At 38.5% G+C, this 19,540-nt stretch overlaps 1 protein-coding gene across 12 annotated transcripts in view; it reads right to left on the minus strand.

Moving 5' to 3' along the window:
- LOC143034397 (uncharacterized) overlaps positions 1-19,540 on the minus strand; it is a 109,867-nt gene that overhangs the window by 61,420 nt on the left and 28,907 nt on the right. For 11 of the 12 annotated variants that reach the window (XM_076200397.1, XM_076200386.1, XM_076200394.1 and 8 more), the window contains 8 exons: positions 19,236-19,385; positions 18,033-18,143; positions 16,428-16,541; positions 7,533-7,682; positions 4,904-4,993; positions 4,660-4,752; positions 3,759-3,896; positions 2,780-2,926 (listed from right to left, as the gene is read on the minus strand). In XM_076200397.1, coding sequence (XP_076056512.1) covers positions 2,780-2,926; positions 3,759-3,896; positions 4,660-4,752; positions 4,904-4,993; positions 7,533-7,682; positions 16,428-16,541; positions 18,033-18,143; positions 19,236-19,385 — 993 coding nt within the window. The remainder of the gene's footprint in view (positions 1-2,779; positions 2,927-3,758; positions 3,897-4,659; positions 4,753-4,903; positions 4,994-7,532; positions 7,683-16,427; positions 16,542-18,032; positions 18,144-19,235; positions 19,386-19,540) is intronic. The other variant, XM_076200395.1, reaches the window with a different exon arrangement.

Consider the following 19,540-nt stretch of genomic DNA (forward strand, 5'->3'; position numbering starts at 1 on the left):
ATCCTGACACAAGCTCTACTACTCTCATAAAAACTCTTGACAGCTCCCAGAAGCTTTCCTCCTATCCCATATATCTGCATAACCTCCCACAGTGCCTTTCTGTCTACCCTATCGTAAGCCTTTTCCAGATCCATAAAAGACCAAAAAACATCCTTCCCCTTTCCTATAGCTTTCTCACATATTTGTCTTACCACAAAGATCTGATCTACACAACCTCTACCCGTCCTAAATCCACACTGTTCCTCACCAATTACTCCCTCTGTTCCTCTCCTAATCCTCTCAATCAAGATCCTCCCATAAACCTTCCCAACTACACTTAACAAGCTAATCCCTCTGAAACTACTACATTCACAATTGTCCTCTTTTTCCTTGTAAAATGGAACTATACAGGCACTCCTCCAGTCCTCCGGCACTCTACCCTCTCCCCAGCAAACATTAAATAACCTCACCAGCCAGTCCACCATCACTGTACCTCCTTTTTTTAGACATTCTGCATGGCATCCATCCAGACCAGGTGCCTTACCTGCTTTCATCATCTTAACAACTGCCTTCACTTCATCCTTCCTTATTTCTCCTCCATTTTCCTCACTCATCACTCTCATTTTCTTAGCATTTCCCACTGCAACTATCTTTCCCTCCCTATCCTCCTTCACATTTAACAACTCCCTAAAATATTCTGCCCATCTTCCCCTTACTGCCTTCTCTTCCATTATCATCTCTTCATCTGCACCTTTTACCTTTTCTTCTCTACTTGATTCGCCTCCTCTTCCTCTCTTAATTTCTTTCCAAAACATCTTTTTATTACTTTCAAATTTTCTGTCATACTCTTACCCCACTTCACATCTGCTCTCCTCTTTGCCTCCTTTACCTTTACTTCTCTTTTCTTTTCTTTGTACCTCTCATATGACTCCCTCGTCCTATTTTGTAACCAATCTGTGAAAGCTCACTTCTTCTCTTTTACAACCTTCTTTGTTTCCTCATCCCACCATTCACTACCCTTCCTTCTATTTCCTCCTGTCTTTCTTGTTCCACACACCATCCTTGCACACTTTGTGACTCCCTCCTTAAAACATCCCCATTCCTCCTCCACACCCAGCTCTACTCTATCCTTCACTCCCTCCCACTCCTCCTTCAGCTTCTTCTTGTACTCCTTCTCCTTTTCCTTTTCATTTAAAGAGTTCACTCTAAGCACCTTTCTACCTTTTGTCCCTTTCCTCTTTCTCCATCTATCCTCCACTCTCAACTTACCTTCCACCAAAAAATTATCTGATATTCCCCCACCCTCTCCCCTTAGCACATGTACATCCTTAACTCTTCCAATCATAGTCCTATTTACCACTACATAATCCATCAATGCTCTATCTACCACCCTTCCATCCACCACCCTCTCCCATGTGTACTTATGCTTGACTTTCTTCCGAAACACTGTATTTGCTATCATCAACTCTCTTTCTAGATACATTTCCACCATCAACTCTTCACTACGATTCTTTCCTGGAACTCCACATTTCCCAACCACTCCATCAATTGGACCATTTCCTACCCTAGCATTAACCTCTTCACTCCGGGGCACATCGCACGTCTGGCAGCATTAGCTGTCCGATGTGCGATGTTGCGTCATAATAATCGCACTATAAAAAATAAAGTCAGTGCTCAATCGTTTGTTCTCTTTCACCCGTGAATTTTGATAACCATAGAAAATATGATGAAGCCAGTTTAGAGAGAATGGAGGTTACGTAGGTATGACTACAATAAATATAATCAAGATGCCGACATCGGCATCATCGCATACCCACTTGCTCCTCATGCCGCCTACGTAGGCATCACCGTATGGAAGTGGTTAAGGTCTCCCAGTACTATTACATTGACATTTCTCCCTAAATCCTCTATGCACTCATTTAAATATATCCAAAAGGCCTCCCTTTCTTCTACACTCTTCTCACTGCCAGGCCCATATGCACTTACAAAGACCCACATCTCCTTTCCCAGTTTCACCTTCATCCACATTATCCTTGAGGAAACCTCCTTCCACTCCACTACACATTTACCTATCTCTTTACTTACTAGAATAGCCACCCCTTCCCTCCCTCGCCCTCTCTTCACTCCTGATAACCTCCCACTTACACTCCCAAACTTACACTCACCCTTCCCTTTCAACTTAGTTTCACTCAAAGCCAACACATCCATCTTTCTTCTCACAAACATACTACCTATCTCTTCCCTTTTACTCTCATCTGTACCACATCCACGCACATTAAAAGACCCAAACCTTAGGGTGCTGGTCGGAAAACTCCCAGACCCTCTTATGCCTTTACTTTTTCGTTTAGGAATGTCCCCTGTGGGGCTACAAGAAGAAGGATGCCTAGTCCCACTCCCCGTCCCTTTCTTCTCGCCTCTTACGATCCAAGTGGAAATACTTGGTGGCAGTATTCTTTTCCCCCACCACATACATACATATACCAAAGGCTTTTTCCCCCTTACAAGGGAGGTAGCCAAAAAAACAAAGGCATAAAAACCATTCCCACCCATCCCATCCCTAATACCCCAATCTCACTCTGTTCACTACTTTCTTTTGCATTTTCTCTTCTCTATTTTTATATTGTCAAAATAGGGAAGAGAAAATGCAAAAGAATGTAATGAACAGAGTGAGATTGTGAACAGATAAAGGGGTTGACATGGCCTGAAGGAATGTTCTCTTCATTTGCTATCAAAGTAGAATTTTTTTTTTAAACCTTTATCAACAAATTATAAAAACATCATATCTTTTCCTAATGCTTACCTCCTTTTCCTTGCCACAGAGCTGGTCACTGATTCTTCTGTTTTCTTCTTCAGTACAAGTCCTCCTAACTTGCTCATCCTTCAGCTTCAAAGACAAGGATGTGATCTCTGCTTCTTGCTTAATAATCTGTTCTGTCTTGACCTCCACCTATACAAGTATATCATTAGTCCATAATAGGAAGAGTGATTAAAACAAAATCTAGTTCATCTAAAAGTACATACATACTGAGGAGGTGGTACATACATACATACATATACCAAAGGCTTTTTCCCCCTTACATGGGGGGTAGCCAAAAAGAAAAAGGCATAGAAAACACTCCCACCCATTCCATCCCCTACATATTCCACTCCCCTCCACCCTCCTCCCTCCCTCTCATCTTGGCACCTCCTGGATGACAGGTCATCCCTGCATCCTGTCCACTGCCCTGGGTCAGAAGCAGTGTGGTAAGGGAGATAAATGGAGTTGGTGAGAATGGGCGAACATAAGTGAATCAGTTGTTATTTGTGAATGATAGTACTCTTGTGGCTAATTCTCAGGAAAGAATGAAGCAGTCAGTGACCAAGTTTGGAAGGGTATGGCTTGTTCCACACATATTGACTTTTCACCATGTACCATCTATGACATATTGTTGTCCTCTCAAGTAAGCATGGGTATTTATGGATATTTTTACATGTCATGACCACAACCATGTGTGACAACATCCATAGATTGGCTATTTGAAAGCATGACATCGTGTCATGGTTAGCACACAACAAAAAGTCAATGAGTGTGAAATGTGCCTATGCAGGAGAATCAAGTTGTGGCCCAATGACTTCCCAATCTAAACAGAAACAGGGGTGGGAGTTGCCAGAAGCTTGACCAGGGATCTGTGGAGGGAGGTTCATCATCTTTACCCCAAGAGAGAGTTACTCAACAACAACAACAATAGCAATAACTTCCATTGAATCTTATGCAGTTCTCCAATGCTGATATGTCTTACCTGTCTTCTCAACTGTTCAGCCTGCCCGTGTGTAGTGGCCACTTGTAGCTGCAGACGTGTCAATTGTCCAGTTAGCTGCTGTAAACGCTCCTCCCTTTGCCCACCATCACGTCTGCATGAGTCCAGTTTAGCCTCCACCTGACACATGACAAAGAGTCAGCAGAGTTTGTGAGAAAGATGTACATACACACATACATATCAAAGTACCTTTTCCTTCTTTATAAGAGAGGAGGACTACTCAAAGCATACATCCACACCCATCCCAAACTCATTCATTGCCTCCCCCATCTTAGCACCATTGTATATCTTTCCTCCGAAGGGAAGATGTATTAAAAGACAATAAACAATAAATCCACCACAAATATAAACCTATAATGACTGACTACATTACCAACTATTTTATCCTTCTTTCTTTATATTAGACTCTTTACTATGGTGTCATGACCTAATCTAATAAAAATTATTTTGGCTAACATTAGCCAATTACTGCGTCCTGCTGCATTGCTTCTGACCCGGGTAGTGGGCAGAAGACAGGGATGATCCTTCATCCATGAGGGGCTAAGATGAGAGGAAGGAAAGGGTGGTGGATGGGAATGGAATGGGTGGGAGTGGGTGCATGGCTTTGACTTGGCTACCTCTCTTATAAGGGTGAAAAAGCCCTTGGTATATATATATAGATGTAGATAGAACATTAGCCACGAGGGATTATTAAGTATTTGTAGAATTTTGTGGTACAAAACTTCAAGTGATTCTGAGCCCAATTCAGATTCCTAGGGGCTATGGTGGGTCTCCAATGAGATCCATGACAATGGACTGATTGACTGATAAAGGATTACAGAAAGAGTAAATGTAATGGAACAAATGAGCTAACTCTAAAGGAACTCAACAAGAAGATACAAACCCTGCTAAGTGTTTCGTCTTTCAATGACAATTCTTGTCGAGATGAGGAGAGATGACCTTGAAGTTCTCGAAGTAACACTGCTTTCTCTGCTACCTGTGAATATATTTACAAGACACCAACTTGAATTGAGTCAGGAAGGACATGGATGGCTGACAATGGAATTTCTCTATCATATTCCTAAAATGGTTTGCATTTCACTGAGAATTTCACACACCCCAATTTTCGGAGATATTCCTAAACTTACCTCATTATGAAGGCGCCTCAACTTTGCATCCTCTGAAATGTCATTGTCTGTCATTGTACCTGCTTCTACCATGCTGAAATCTCGGCTGTCCTGCAAGGTATCAGATCAAAGCATTAGTAGTTTCTTAAATAATATACCATTATTAACACTGCATCCTACATTTTGAAATAAGAAAGGAGAACAAAATAATAAAAACAGTAATGGCCATTTCAAGTTTCAAACATGCATGATTCAATGATATGATTTAATGTCACAAATTCCCCTTCTGCTGGGACGATATCCCTTTACAAAAGACTTTTTTTAACCACTTCAGTACGATGACCATGAGGATGCCAGTGTCAACGTCTTGATTATATAAATATTTTTTTGTAGTTGAACATGAGTTACCCCTGGATACTGTGAACTGGTTTGATCATGTTTTCTGTGTTTATTATTACTCTGAGTAAAAGAGAACAAGTAATGCAACAGTGACTTTATATTTCATAATGCGAGTAGTGTGATGCAAATTACATATGGCAGGCGATGCTGCACGCAAGAATTTGAATTGTACTGAAGTGGTTAAGTAGGGACTTTAATATAGCATGCCTTTACTATGAACTCACTTGGAAGGTAGGATATGCATAAACCAAACAGCCCTTTCCCTTTCCCTGGGGTGGCCTAGTCAAGACATATCATCCATCCCAACAATTGCGAGTTTCACCATCTGGAAGCCCACAGCCCCATAGCAACTAGCAATAGCCTCATTGACCTCTCTAGGAAGAAAAATTGGACAGTTGTTTGTGTTGTTCTAGTCCAGGACTTTTCTATGTCACCAGCCTGTGTAAGAGAAGGGGAGCAGGTTGCCAGCTCTCCATATGTGAAAAGGTAGAGGAAACTATTGAAGTTGATGCAGAGATATCTTGGATCCAGTCCAGAAACCAAGTGTCAGCCCTTCAGGGTTGCACCTCCAAAATGAGGTGAGGGCACAGATGGATTTTTGAAGATAGGTGGTAGGGAGATGATTCTCTCTGACATGTGTCTTGCAGGACCATCACTTGCAGGTGTCAATTACCTGGTAGGTCCCTGTTCACTAGAAAGTGTCACAGAACTTGTTTCTTCTTCTGCACTATGTTTTTACTATCATAATTACATCAATAACATGCATTGTCTATTTTTACAAAATAATGCGCCAAGTTACTGTATTTTTCGGACCATAAGGCGCTTCGTACCATAAGGCGCACCCGTAATTTTCTATTCCCTGTCCTTACATAAGGCGCACCCATAATTTTCTATTCCCCGTCCTTACATAAGGCACACCTGACCATAAGGTGCAGCTGGTCTCATCATCGGATAATCATGCATATGTGAGTGCATTCAGAACTGAACATTTTTGTTGTTGAATGAGAAAAATCTGTTGGGATTTAGCAATATTACAAAAATAAATGATATATTTTTTTACTTTGGTCAGTGAAATCAGACCACCTCCTTGGATGGTCTGCCCTACCACTACCCCTAAAAACAATATAAACACGTTACAGGAATTGTGGGGAATAAAACCAACATTAGCAGTTTTATTCCTGGAATTCTCTATTCACTTAAAAACACAAGATTACAAATGAAGGTAAATTTTTAGTTTTGACCATGGGCGCAATATAGCAATAGAAAATTAATTATCAATTTTGTAAATTATAATGTATCAACGTAATATGCAATTTTGTGAGCGGAAATAAAAAACAAAAAAGGTACTAAAACAGATTTCGGAAGTAACGAAGTCTTGTCGGACGAATGGTACGCCAAGTTTGTTATGATAGATGCTGACATCGAAGAAATGAAAGGGTGATAAATTCGTCAAACCTAACCTGTGTTTAATAAATCGTTACCTGCAAATTAAATGTCATCCGACTCGTCCTCGTTGTCGTCGTCGTGATAGACATTGGTGGGCTTTTCAACCACTCTCTCAGCTTGCGGGGTATACAAAGTTCTTATTCTACCGACTTCGTTCATTATCATATTTGCTTGTAGCAGGGTATTTTTTTATTCTCATTTCCGCCCACAAATTTGCATATTACATTGATGCATTTTAATTTACAAAATTAAAAATAAATTTTCTATTGCTATATTGCCCCCATGGTCGAAACTAAAAAAATACCTAAATGACTACAGTCTGAGTGGAGTGAGACTAGACCAATGCAAAATGGCTGTCTTTGTTGTAGACGCTATCATGTGATAGCCATGATAGCGTGAATGAATGCGGTGGCATGGACTCGAAAACTGTCGAAGTTTTCGCTTTTTTTTTTTTTGTCAAGATACATGCATTATGGTTATAACTTGGTTGTAACTTTTGCTAGGCCTATGCACTGTCGCCGTTGGCAGGCTAGCTACGAAACGTGTGAAAATAGTACGACACTGTCCGAGGAATTTTTTTTTTTGCAATGAAGCCACACATAAGGCGCACCTCACGATAAGGCGCACCACCCAATTTTGGCCGATTTTAAGGATTTTGCCCGCACCTTATGGTCCGAAAAATACGGTACCTTAAAATCTAAAAAGGAATAAAAGAAGGAAAGAAAAAAGAAAGAAAAAAAAATGAAAAGAATAAAGAAAAAAGTCCAATTCCTCTATATCTGGATCCCCCATGCAATCAAGTTACCTGTGAATGCAAGGGTGAAGTTGGGTGTTTACAAAGTGAATGTGTTGCCTGCAGTGCCTGGTACTTTTGCTGCAACTCGGTGGACTCTGTCTCCAGCTGGGTGAGTCTCCATGTCAACAAGTCAATATTGGCACTCAGCTGGGCCTCAACCTGGCATTAAGGACCAGCTGGTTTTACTCATATTCAATACAAGTTATATTCCAGCATTCAGAGACAAAAGTGGCATGCAAATAAGAGTAAACACTATATGTACTGTCAGATACTCTTACACATGATCAAGTTTATCTTCTTTCTTTTGATTAACCATTGACCCAATTTTGCCCAGAGTTTTCCACCCATTAAATAAAAGCAATCAATCAATCTGTTACCCCCAGATCTCTCTTGGGGGAGACCCACTGCTTCAAGGTATTTGGTAACAGCCACTGGACTAGCCTTAAAAATCACTCAAGGAAGAAATGCTATGATGTTGCCTGGGTTTAGCTAAGGTGGGACAGTATAAAATGAGGTGTTTAGTGTCTTCCTTGTGATGGTTACATCTTGGGCAGTTTGCCTCTGTGGTCAGGCCTTTTCTGTGCTGGTATCATTTTAAAGTAGGTGGTCAGTTTCAATGTGCTTGTTTTCTGATCTGGGGGTGAATGTATTTTTGTATGGGTGTGTTGTGTAGTGCAGGTAGTTGGCTGTTGTAAAATTTTGAGTAATATGCTGTTGATGTAGTTTTTTGTTATACCGTATTTTCCGGCGTATAACGCGCAACTTTTTTCCGTTGGAAGGGCCTAAAAATGGGGGGTGCGCGTTATCCGGTGGTGCGCATTATCTATGGCCTACGATAAAAATTCTGCAGCTGTGTGTGTAATTTTTTTCACAACGTGACGATATTGGCCGTCACAAAGTCGGGACGGCACACTTCTCCGTGACGTTCCGTGAGAACAAAAAGAACAGCCATGGTGACATGAAAGAATACGCCAGCATGGGCTATATAAATATTTGGTATAGGTAGGATCTATCGAATCTTATTTTTCATGTTTAAGTAGGCCTAAACACCATGAAACATTATCAATATTCATGATATTTGCCCATGTTCACAGCATCCTAGTTTGAATTTTTATGTTGGTTTTGTTGCTTCACTTTAGGTATGGTACAAATTCCGTTGCGGCCATTCATAAACTCATGTCAAACACCTGACTACAACACCCTCTTTCGGGAGTTATATTAACTAGACGTCACCTCGATGAGAGACTGTCCTATTTCACCACTGTCATTGCAGGTTCAAAGCTAAAATGAAACAGTCTGTAGTTTGTTTCAGTATTAAATAAAAAATGGTAAAGACGAATTATTTCCTCAAGATATAAAATGAACATTTTCTCTAAAAATCCCGAATTTTTTCTGTATATTTTACTTTCAATAAACTTTTTTTAGATCACATTTCCTACAAACTATTTAAGCTACAAAGTAATAAGGGACCAACGCACAACATGAGTCATATACCGGTACATGTAGTTCCGACTTTTTCTTAGTTGTGTCCTGATTGATGCCTAAACTGACACTTAATTTAGTGACAAATCAACAGATTTCCCAGCGGTGGCTCTAGCCAATGAAAAATACTTCTCCATGTAACCTCGTTCACATGATACTAAGTAATTAATCGCCATTATTTCATTGGTTTATTTTTACTAACATTAATTATCGTTGTCTATGCAAATATTTGGGATCCATAAAACAGCACTGGTACCAACATCTTGAACGTTGGCCGTTTTAGCTCACCTGGAATATGCTAGATCAGGGCCGAGATTGACAGTTCTATTGCCAATCTAGCCTACACTAAACACCCTCTTGCGAGAGTTTGTTAAATTAAACGTCACTTCAGTAAAGACACTTATGAACCGAAACATAGTTTGTTGCTGCATGGCGATAAAAACTTGTACACGGTGATAAAAACTTGGAAGATGAATTATTCCCTCAGGATAGTGAATTAAAAATTTTCTGTAAAAATCCGAAATTTTTCATGTACATTTTGTATTAAATAAACTTTTCATGGCTCAAATTTCCCACAAAACAATGGACCAACACAAGCAGGAGTCGCATATATGCAGTTCACAAGCTTTAGCCACCAGTGACTTTTCCTGGCATGCGCATTATACGTCGGTGTGCGCTATCTGTGTACTAAGATAACGAAGTGCATGGGTGCGCATTATAACCTGATGCGCATTTTAAGCCGGAAAATACGGTATTCAGTTCATTGTGCTTGTGTGATGTAATGTGATGGGTGAGAAGGGTTGAGGACTCTTGCATGGAGCTGTGCACCTATTCTTTTCATGTGATGTTCTAAGGTTTCTGTGTGAAGATGTGATATTGGGGTGGTTGTGGTGCATTCTGTTATTATTCTCAATGCTTTATTTGGTGAAGTTTGTAGGCTGTCTGTGTTTGTTTTCTTGAATGATGGGAACCATGTTGTATTTACCTAGTTGTAATATACGGGAGGGGAGCTATGCTCGTGGTGACCTGTCTTTGTATCTCTCCGCATCAATTTTTATCTTAAAATCTTGTATAGTGTTTGCACATATTGTTTTGTTGTCTAATTTGTTCCATGTATTTATCGCTCTGTGTGGGAAACTGTTCCTTTTCAAGTTTTTTCTATAACTATCTTTTTTCAGTTTTTTTCCATGTCCTCTCGTTTTACCGTTGTCCCACACTAACAGGTCGTTCCTGTCTAAATCTTCCATTCCATTCATTATTCTGTAAATAGTCAGCAAATCTCCTCTTTCTCTTCTTTGTTCCAGAGTTGGTAGGTTCAATTTGGATAGTCTTTGCTCATATGTTAGTTCGGCGAGAGTCGGTGCTAGTTTGGTTGTCGCTCTTTGTAATCTTTCTAGTTTCTTAATATTCTTTTTGGTACTGGGTGTCGTTGAGTGTAGTCCTTAAGAACTGTCTGTAGACTGACTAGTTTCCTTTTACTGACCAAAGCTCATGCTTGCTACTGATCTTAGAATGTTTATTTTGTTGTTGATTTTCATTGTTAGGTCTTTGATGTGTGGGTCATAGGATAACGAGTATCAAAAGTGACACCCAGAATTATGAGGTTCTTTTCCAAAGGAAGGGTTTAGCCATTCAATTTTGGTTGTCTGAAATGTCCAATGTTACTGATGATTTCTGTGTATTTACCTAGTTGTATTTTACGGGTAGGGGAGCTATGCTTGTGGTGTCCCATCATCATACCTCATTTTATCTAAACTATTTTTAAATTCATGTATTGTTTTTGCACACACCACTTTCTCATCTAACTTGTTCCAACTGTCTATTACTCTGTGAGGAAAGCTGTTCTTTTTCAGATCTCTTCTATAGCTGTCTTTCTTGATTTTCTCTCCATGTCTTCTTGTATTTCTATCATCCCATTTTATCAGATTCTCTCTATCAATAATTTCTATGCCTTTCATGATTCTGTAAATAGCTATCAAATCTCCTCTCTCTCTTCTTTGCTCTAGTGTCTGTAGTTCAAGTTTTGCTAGTCTCTCTTCATATGATAGTTTTGAGAGTGTTGGTGCCAATTTTGTAATTGCTCTTTGTATTCTTTCAAGTTTTTTTATACATTTTTGTACTTGGTGACCACATCGTTGCTGCATATTCCAATCTTGGTCTTATCAGAGTGATTAGAATTTTCTTCACCATTTCTTCATCCAGGTATGTAAATGCCACTTTGATTGTTCTTATTAAATTATAAGTTTCTCCAAAAATCTTATTTATATGTTTCTCAGGTGACATATTACTCATAACAATGACTCCCAGGTCCTTCTCATTTTCTACTTTTTTTTATTCCTTCTTATCCCAATGTATATGATCCTGTTATTCTGTTTTTGCTTTTTCCAAATTCCATTATACTACACTTTTTAGTGTTGAACTCCATCTCCCACTTCCTACTCCATTCCCATACTTTATTTAGATCACTCTGTAGTGACTCTCAATCTTCTTCCATGTTCACTTTTTTTAATAGTTTTGCATCATCTGCAAAGAAGCTCATATAACTTTCAATTTCTTCATCCATATCATTAATATATATAGCAAACATTATTGGGGCCAGAACTGTTCCTTGTGGAACACCGCTTATTACTTCATCCCATTTTGAGTGTTTGTCTCTTATCACTACTCTCATTTTTCTTTCTTGCAAAAAGTCTTCCATCCATTTAAGCAGTTTGCCCTGTATTCCTCCTTCAGTTTCTAATTTCTTAAGCAACTTCTTATGTGGTACTTTGTCAAAAGCTTTTTTTAGGTCTAGAAATGCACAATCAGCCCATCCATCTCTTTCTTGTATTATATCTATTAGCCTTGAATAGAAACATATTAAATTGGTGACGTATGATCGTCCTTGTCTGAATCCAAATTGCCTTGGATTTAGCACGTTGTTTTTTCTAAATACCTTACCCATCTACTTTTGATAATTCTTTCACAAATTTTTGCTATTGTACTTGTTAGAGAGACTGGTCTATAGTTGGTAGGGTCTTCTTTATTTCCCCCTTTATATATAGGTACTATATTTGCTTTTTTCCAATCTTCTGGAACTTTTCCTTCTTTCAAGGAACTGTTTATTATGCTATGTATTTTGTCTGCCAGTTCATTCCTGCATTCTTTCAAAATCCAGTTTGCTATTTCATCTGGTCCATGCAATTTTCTGACATCAAGATTACTCAAGTGTTTCATTATTTCATTCTTTGTTACTTCTATTTCTTACATAGGAGGGACTTTCTCTTTCCATTCGATCTCTTCAGGTTGTATGTTCTCCCTTGTAAACACTGATTTAAAATGCTTGTTCATAATTTCCACCATTTCTATTTCCTCTGTGTATTCAACTCCTCCTTGTCTTAATTTCTCCAAATCTTGTTTGTTTTTCTGTTTGTTGTTTACAAATCTGTAAAATAGTTTTGGTTGATCTTAACATTTTTCTATGACATCTTTTTCATATTTTCTCTTCTCCTCTCTGCATGCTTGTACATATTCATTTCTATAACAAGTATATATTTTCAATTTTTCAGGTCTTTTGTTTTTCTTACATTTGGTCCAAGCTTTGTCTCTTTTGTCTTTTAACTCCCTACAATTTTTGTTGTACCAGCACTTTACATATTCTTTTTCTTGTTTTTGTCTTGGGACATACTTTTCCACTCCTTTTTTTTTTTATAAATTTTTGTCATAATATTCCATTTCTCTTCCACTGTTGTTTCTTCTTTGTATATCCCTTCCCAGTTTTCTTTTTGAAAGAATTCTCTTATTTTATCAAAGTTTGTTTTTTCATACATCATTCTTCCTTTTCTATATTGTTAATTTCTTTTCATGTATTTTTCCTCATTTAGTTCCAGTTCAATCAATATGTGTTCACTTTTACTTATCAGTGTTTTATATTCAATCTTTTCCACTATTCTAGGTTCAGATGTGATTATTAAGTCTAGTCTCGATGGTTCTTCCTCATTTCTATACCTAGTATTCTCCTGTATCCACTGTGTCATTGTATGTTCAATAATCATCTCGAGTAAAACATTTCCCCATGAGCCGTATCCACCCTTTACTGTCATCTCTTCCCAGCAGACTTCTTTGCAATTAAAGTCGCCCATCATAACTATTCTTCCTCCATCTTCCATTATCTTATTTAATGTTATCCTTGTGTCCTCTAACATACTTTTATGTTCACTCTCTTCCCACGAGGCTGTTTTTGGAGGCACATAATTTATCACAAACTTTCTGCTCTTCTTATCTCTGTCTTCCACTTCGATCATAATCATCTCTACTGTATTCTTTCCATATGTGACACTCTTCACATTTATATCCTTCTTAGTCAGGAACATAACTCCACCGCCTTGCTTTGTCTCTGTTTCTAATTCAATAATTATATGCATCATGTCCTATACTGTTGGGTGGTAGTGGACCTTTTAATTTCCTTTCTACAATTCCCATTATGTCCGGCTCTTTTTCCTTCAGATAATCATTCAGCTCATTCAATCCTGTTATTAATCCATCTATATTTGTGTAAGACACTCTCAGTTTTCTGCCACTTCCATTGTATTCTCTGTTTCCCTTTTGTTTTTCTCTAGTATGTTGTATTTCCTTACTTTCATATTCACTACTCTCCAATAGAACTTCTCTTTTTCTGACTCATATCCTTCTTAGTCAGGAACATAACTCCACCGCCTTGCTTTGTCTCTGTTTCTAATTCAATAATTATATGCATCATGTCCTATACTGTTGGGTGGTAGTGGACCTTTTAATTTTCTTTCTACAATTCCCATTATGTCCAGTTCTTTTTCCTTCAGATAATCATTCAGCTCATTCAATCCTGTTATTAATCCATCTATATTTGTGTAAGACACTCTCAGTTTTCTGCCACTTCCATTGTATTCTCTGTTTCCCTTTTGTTTTTCTCTAGTATGTTGTATTTCCTTACTTTCATATTCACTACTCTCCAATAGAACTTCTCTTTTTCTGACTCTGTTCTCATCTCGTTTTTTTCCTTAGCTTCATGTCTTTTCATTTTTTCCTCCTCTCTTTCCTCTTTATTCATTTCTCTTTTTATCCATACCTTTTTATATTGTTCACTTGCTGCTAGTTTCCCTGTTTTTGTTAAGATATTCTCTGCCGTCGTTTGTGACCTGAATTTAATCTTAATTGGTCTGGTCTTATCTGTACTATACTTTCCGAGTCTATACATCTCTTCAATTTGTTTCATGATTTCAGGTTCATCTTCCTGAACTAATTCTAGTAAACTGCTTACTTTTTCTTTTTCCTCATTGATTCTTGAAGTTCTATCTAGGTTATGTTTCTCTTCCATTCCTAATATAATTATACATTTCTTTTTATCTGCTAAGTCTCTTACTATATTCTCCTTCTGTCTCATCACTTTGATAACTGAGTCTTCAGTTTGTTCTTTCATTTGCTGTTTAATTATGTCAGTAAATGCAACTTTACTGTTTTCCTGGATTTTTTTCCAACCCTGTGCTTCTTTTGCTATGGCCTCTTTGTTGTCTTTATTATTCCTCTTTAATTCTTCATTCTCCTCTTTTACTTCTTTTAACTGTCTTTTTAATTCTTCTATTTCATTAGTTAAATTTTTGTTCGCCTTCTCTAGTTCTTCCAATTTTTCAACTCTTTGCATAATTTTGGCTACGTTACCGAACCTGTTTTCCCAATGTCTGGTCATCTTATCAAGTTTCTCCTCTAGTCTTGCCAATCGGGGGAGGGTATCCCCCCCACCCTCTTTAAATCCTTGGAAACTACTATCATCACCTTCCACTGTGCTGCTCTTATCTATACTTCTGATCTTTACATTTTTGTTGATCCTGTCGTCACCAAAATCATTATTGTCCGTCCGCCTCTTGTTTACAAGATGCCTGGCCTCCTGGACCATGTCCCTCTCTTCCGCATTTCCCTCCATTTCCCTCAATAATCCCTTCCCTTCTCCTTCCCTATCACTCCCCCACTACTCCACGAGCACTCCCCTTCCCTATAAATACAATAAGGCACTTCCTGGACATTGAGATCCATGTAGATTTTCCTTTTTCTTTGGTACACCAATTCTCACCATCCATTTGACGAAAGTGTGTGTGTGTGTGTGTAGGGGGGGGGACCTCTATTTTATTTTTTCCTAAGTTAAGAAAAACATATGGCAAGACCGATGACAGGTATGTGCAAATTGTCATCCTTCAAGATGAATGTTAGAAAGACTTCTCTCTGCTATCCATCTTCCCAACCTGTCAATACCCTCACTTCTGACTGGAGGTGCAGCCAAGAGGTGTGCTTGGTCTCTGGACTAGGCTCAAGATTTTTCTCTCAAGTCTGACTGTACTTCCTCCACCTTTTCACAAAAGAAAACTAGACAAATAGCCTCTGTTCCCTTCCTCCTAGTTCTATTGGTCAGTGACATAGAAACAGTCCAACATTATTACAAATCAGACAACAGTCTAATGTTTCTTCCCAAAGATCTATGGAAGGACCTGAGGACCACTGCCACCCATTGTGGGGTTGCAGTATGCCAGCCAGTGAAACATGAGGCAACAATTATTATATATTAATACATGTAGGTAAATATTAAAGCATTATTGAGAGCTCAATGCAAAGTAACAACCATGAAGATGAATTAATCAAAATAAGCTACTTTTTAAACCCATTTTCTCTTGGATGACTGTGGATACATGAAACAACAGAATCAGTGAATCCATTGCCCCAGGTCTCTCTTGCAGGAGACCTACAGCACCCACGTAACCAGCAAGAGTGTCAAAATATGTCCACAAGTTACAAAAGGAAGAATTATTTTGTTGTTGTCTGAATAAGGCTAGAACAGAGCAATGTAAGATGAAGTGTTCTGTGTATCCTGTGTGAGGATTTTATCAGTGGCAAGGCTTAGTCTGTGCTGGTATTGTTTTAAAGCTGGATGGCAGTCTGAATATAGTCATGTTAATGTGATTCCTGCTTGTCATACAAGGGATTTCTCTGCAAGGCTGATGTCTGAGTGGGGAGATTGGTGGTTGTAGTGTTTGTTTTGTAATATACACATGTATTGTGTGAATATGTTATGTGGTGCAGGTAACTTTTTTTTTTTTTTTTTTTTAATATGTGATGAGAGGGTAGGATTGAGGATTTTTGGGAATTTTGTTTTTTGTGTGTAGATGTTCTATTACAGTGGTTTTAATGCATACAAGGTTTCCTTTACCCTATCTATCCTCCTCATTCTTGGTGTTCCTTTCAGGTTCAATCTATGTACTTCTGCTTTCCCCATATAATTTTGCTAGTCTTTCCTCATTTTTTTTTTCCATTCTCTCAATCATTACCATAAGCCCTCATTATCATTACAAGTTTATAGGGAAATCATAGTATTCTGAACATGTGAGAAGGGATGATGAGTTAGGGGGCAGGAATACTTACTTCTCCTTTGGAATTGTCATGCTCAAGAGGCGAGGAACTACTTGGGCTATAGAGGTCTTTTTTTGTGGGGGACTGCTGGCGAAGCTGTCGTATGAGTTCGTCCTTTCTTGAAATCTGTGGGAACAGGTCATCTGATTAAAATAAGGATTTGCTGGTCAAAGACCTTTTACCAGTTTTCTACAATCAAGTATATCCCCTTTTATAGACTACTAAATTTGATCATTTTATCGTAATTGTATCTTCTATAGTGGAGAGCAGTATAAATGTTTGATGGAGAATTTTGAAAATAATAAAACAATACTTTGGATGGAAATGAAAAGTGTGGAGATGTGAGCTAGATAGAGAGAAGGTACAGGGTGCAGATGGACAGATGCTAATGGAAGTGAGGGCAGTAAAAGGAAGAGAAGTAGAGTATTTGGGGGAGTTGTTGAATGTACAGAAGGATAAGAAGGTTTCGACTGTGGCAATGGGAAATGCCAAGAAAATGACTGTGATCGGAGAGGAGAATGACATGGCTATAGGAACAAGAGGAGATATAAAGAACACTGAAGGTGATGAAAGCTGTTATGGCATCTAGGTTAGATGGTTGTCATAAGGAGTGTCTAATGAAGGGAGGAGTAGTTATGATGGAATGGCTAGTGAGATTGTTTAATGTGTGTCTAAGGAAATGAAATGTACTGTCAGCTTGAAGTAATGCATGTATACTTGCATGCATACATACATATATATATGCATGCATGTATAATATACAAGGGAAAAAAGTAATAAGTATGAATGTAGTAGTTTTAGTGCAATCAATATAATATGTAGAAGGTGTATGTCCCCTGTCACATTGCTTGGACAAAAGGCAATGCAGTGAGGCAGAGCTGTTCCATGGTAGGGTATGACAACCAGGCCTGGTTTACCCTCACTGATTCATCATATGCTGACCCCCATCTTCATCCTCTCAAAATAATTGATAAACCAGATGAGAAGATCATCCTTTTGGGCCATGTTATCCCTTCATCCATTCTCAATCTCCCTCCATTTAGTATTATACTTCACACTCCTTCCTCCCTGCTCACCCGACATTCCATGCATATCCAAAACCCTCTTCACCCCATCCATCCTTCTCATTCTTGGTCTTCCTCACAAGCTCACTCCATCTACTTCTGCTTTCTGTACTCTTTGCTAGTCTTTGCTCATTCATTTTCCATATGGCCCCAAACCACCTCAGCAATGTCTGACCTACTCTCTAGTCCCTTTATGGCTGAATAGACTAATTAAATATTAGGTCTATCAAAATATATGTAATATATTGTTGTGTTACACAGATTACAAGAATGGTGCAGTGGTTACCAAAAAGTAACATAATATTTGCAAAACAGACTGGTTCAGGAATTAATGTTTTCTTTCTCTTTCCACTATTTTTTCTATTTTTTCCTTTTTCTTAACACTGGCATCTCTTCTCAACCATGTGGGATCAACAGCTTAGGTATCTCTGAAGGCAGTATACTTAATCCAAGGGAAGAGGGAAAAAAGGGGAGAAAATGAAAGAAGAAAAAGAAAATAGTATGAACACATTTCATCCTAAGGGAAAGGTGGGAATAGAAGTGCAAAACTCACTTCAACATTATCATTGCGGGTCTGATTGCGCAGATGTTGGAGCTGACGGTTCATCTCATTTCTTTCGGCCTGTGCAACTTCAAGTTCATGCTGTGCATCTGTAACTTGTGCCTGGAAAAATTCAGACATGATTCATTATGCATACATACATATACCAAGGACTTTTTCCCCCTTACATGGGGGGTAGCCAAAAAGAAAAAGGCATAGAAACCACTCCCACCCACTCCATCCCCTACATATTCCACTCCCCTCCACTCTCTTCCCTCCCTCTTTTCTTGGCACCTCCTGGATGACGGGACAACATTGTCCCTCAGACATATTAATTTTAATTTGTTCCATGACTTTATAACACCCTCCATTCCCACACCAAAATATTTTCTCAGTCAGAGTTTTTAATGTGATGCTGGTCCAGGTCACAACCCAACAGCTTATGGTACTGTATTTTGTTGGTGATAACCAACACTTCTCTCCTTTGGGACAATAATGTCATAAAGGTGGTAAGGAATGATTTCATAGTATTCTTCTTTTATTTTTCATCGATGCCTAATCTAAACTCAGAGAAAGGAATGCTGACCACTTTTAATTTTTTTCCTTCCTTTCTACTATCTATAAATAGAGAGACAAAAAAAAAAAAGGACAATAGAAATTAAAAGTGATAAGTATTAGTTTTTCTGAGTTGAGATTAGTCATCAAAGAAAAATAAAAGAAGAATACTATGTGACTCTGGTCTGTAGGGGTGTCCCTACAATATTGATTGCATAAATTTTATGCAGATGTGGTGACTGCTACCTGCCCTGGCTGTTCAAATACATATAGCATAAATGACGGCCATTTTGGTCTCAAATGAAGTACCTCATTGGGTATAAATTCTTAACTTTTTTATTTTCTTTACCTTTCTTTTCATATTCATTTTACTTGCTTGAAGGAGTCACAATTTTTCATTTCAATGAATCCTTTCACCCTTGTGTGGCTCATTTTATGGATTTTGTTCTATCTACTATCTGACTATTCTATTCATCTTAGGTAAAAGTCCTCTGCAAGATTTATTGTCTGCTACACTCAAGTGTTTCCCCATAAACACAAGACACTTGGAGCATTCACAAGTTCAACAGCAAAGATCTCCAATGAACTAAAAGGTCAAAAGAGATAGGATATTATGAGATCAACACAATCCTGTCAATCAAGACTATGTAATTTGCTTACCTGAAGATCTGCAATTTGCTTATCTCGATCCATGAGAAGCACATTTGCTTCCTCATGTGCATTTTGCAAGCACCGCAAGTCAGCACGTAGTTTCACAATGGCCAAGTCCTTCTCCGTGACCTTTCCTCCATACAAGCTCTTCTCAACATCCTACAGAATCAATGAAATCATGTAAACATTACTCATCGATTTCATCCAACACTGCCTAAGTGTCTCTGATCGGAAACCTAAGGCATCACAGAAGCCAGCAAAAGTCCTCAAACCTTCCCATAGGCTCTCATTTCAAAAGCATTCAGATTCTCCCT

Source organism: Oratosquilla oratoria, chromosome 17 (assembly GCF_046742065.1).
Source record: "Oratosquilla oratoria isolate Oo_2021 chromosome 17, ASM4674206v1, whole genome shotgun sequence".
Lineage (NCBI taxonomy): Eukaryota > Metazoa > Arthropoda > Malacostraca > Stomatopoda > Squillidae > Oratosquilla > Oratosquilla oratoria.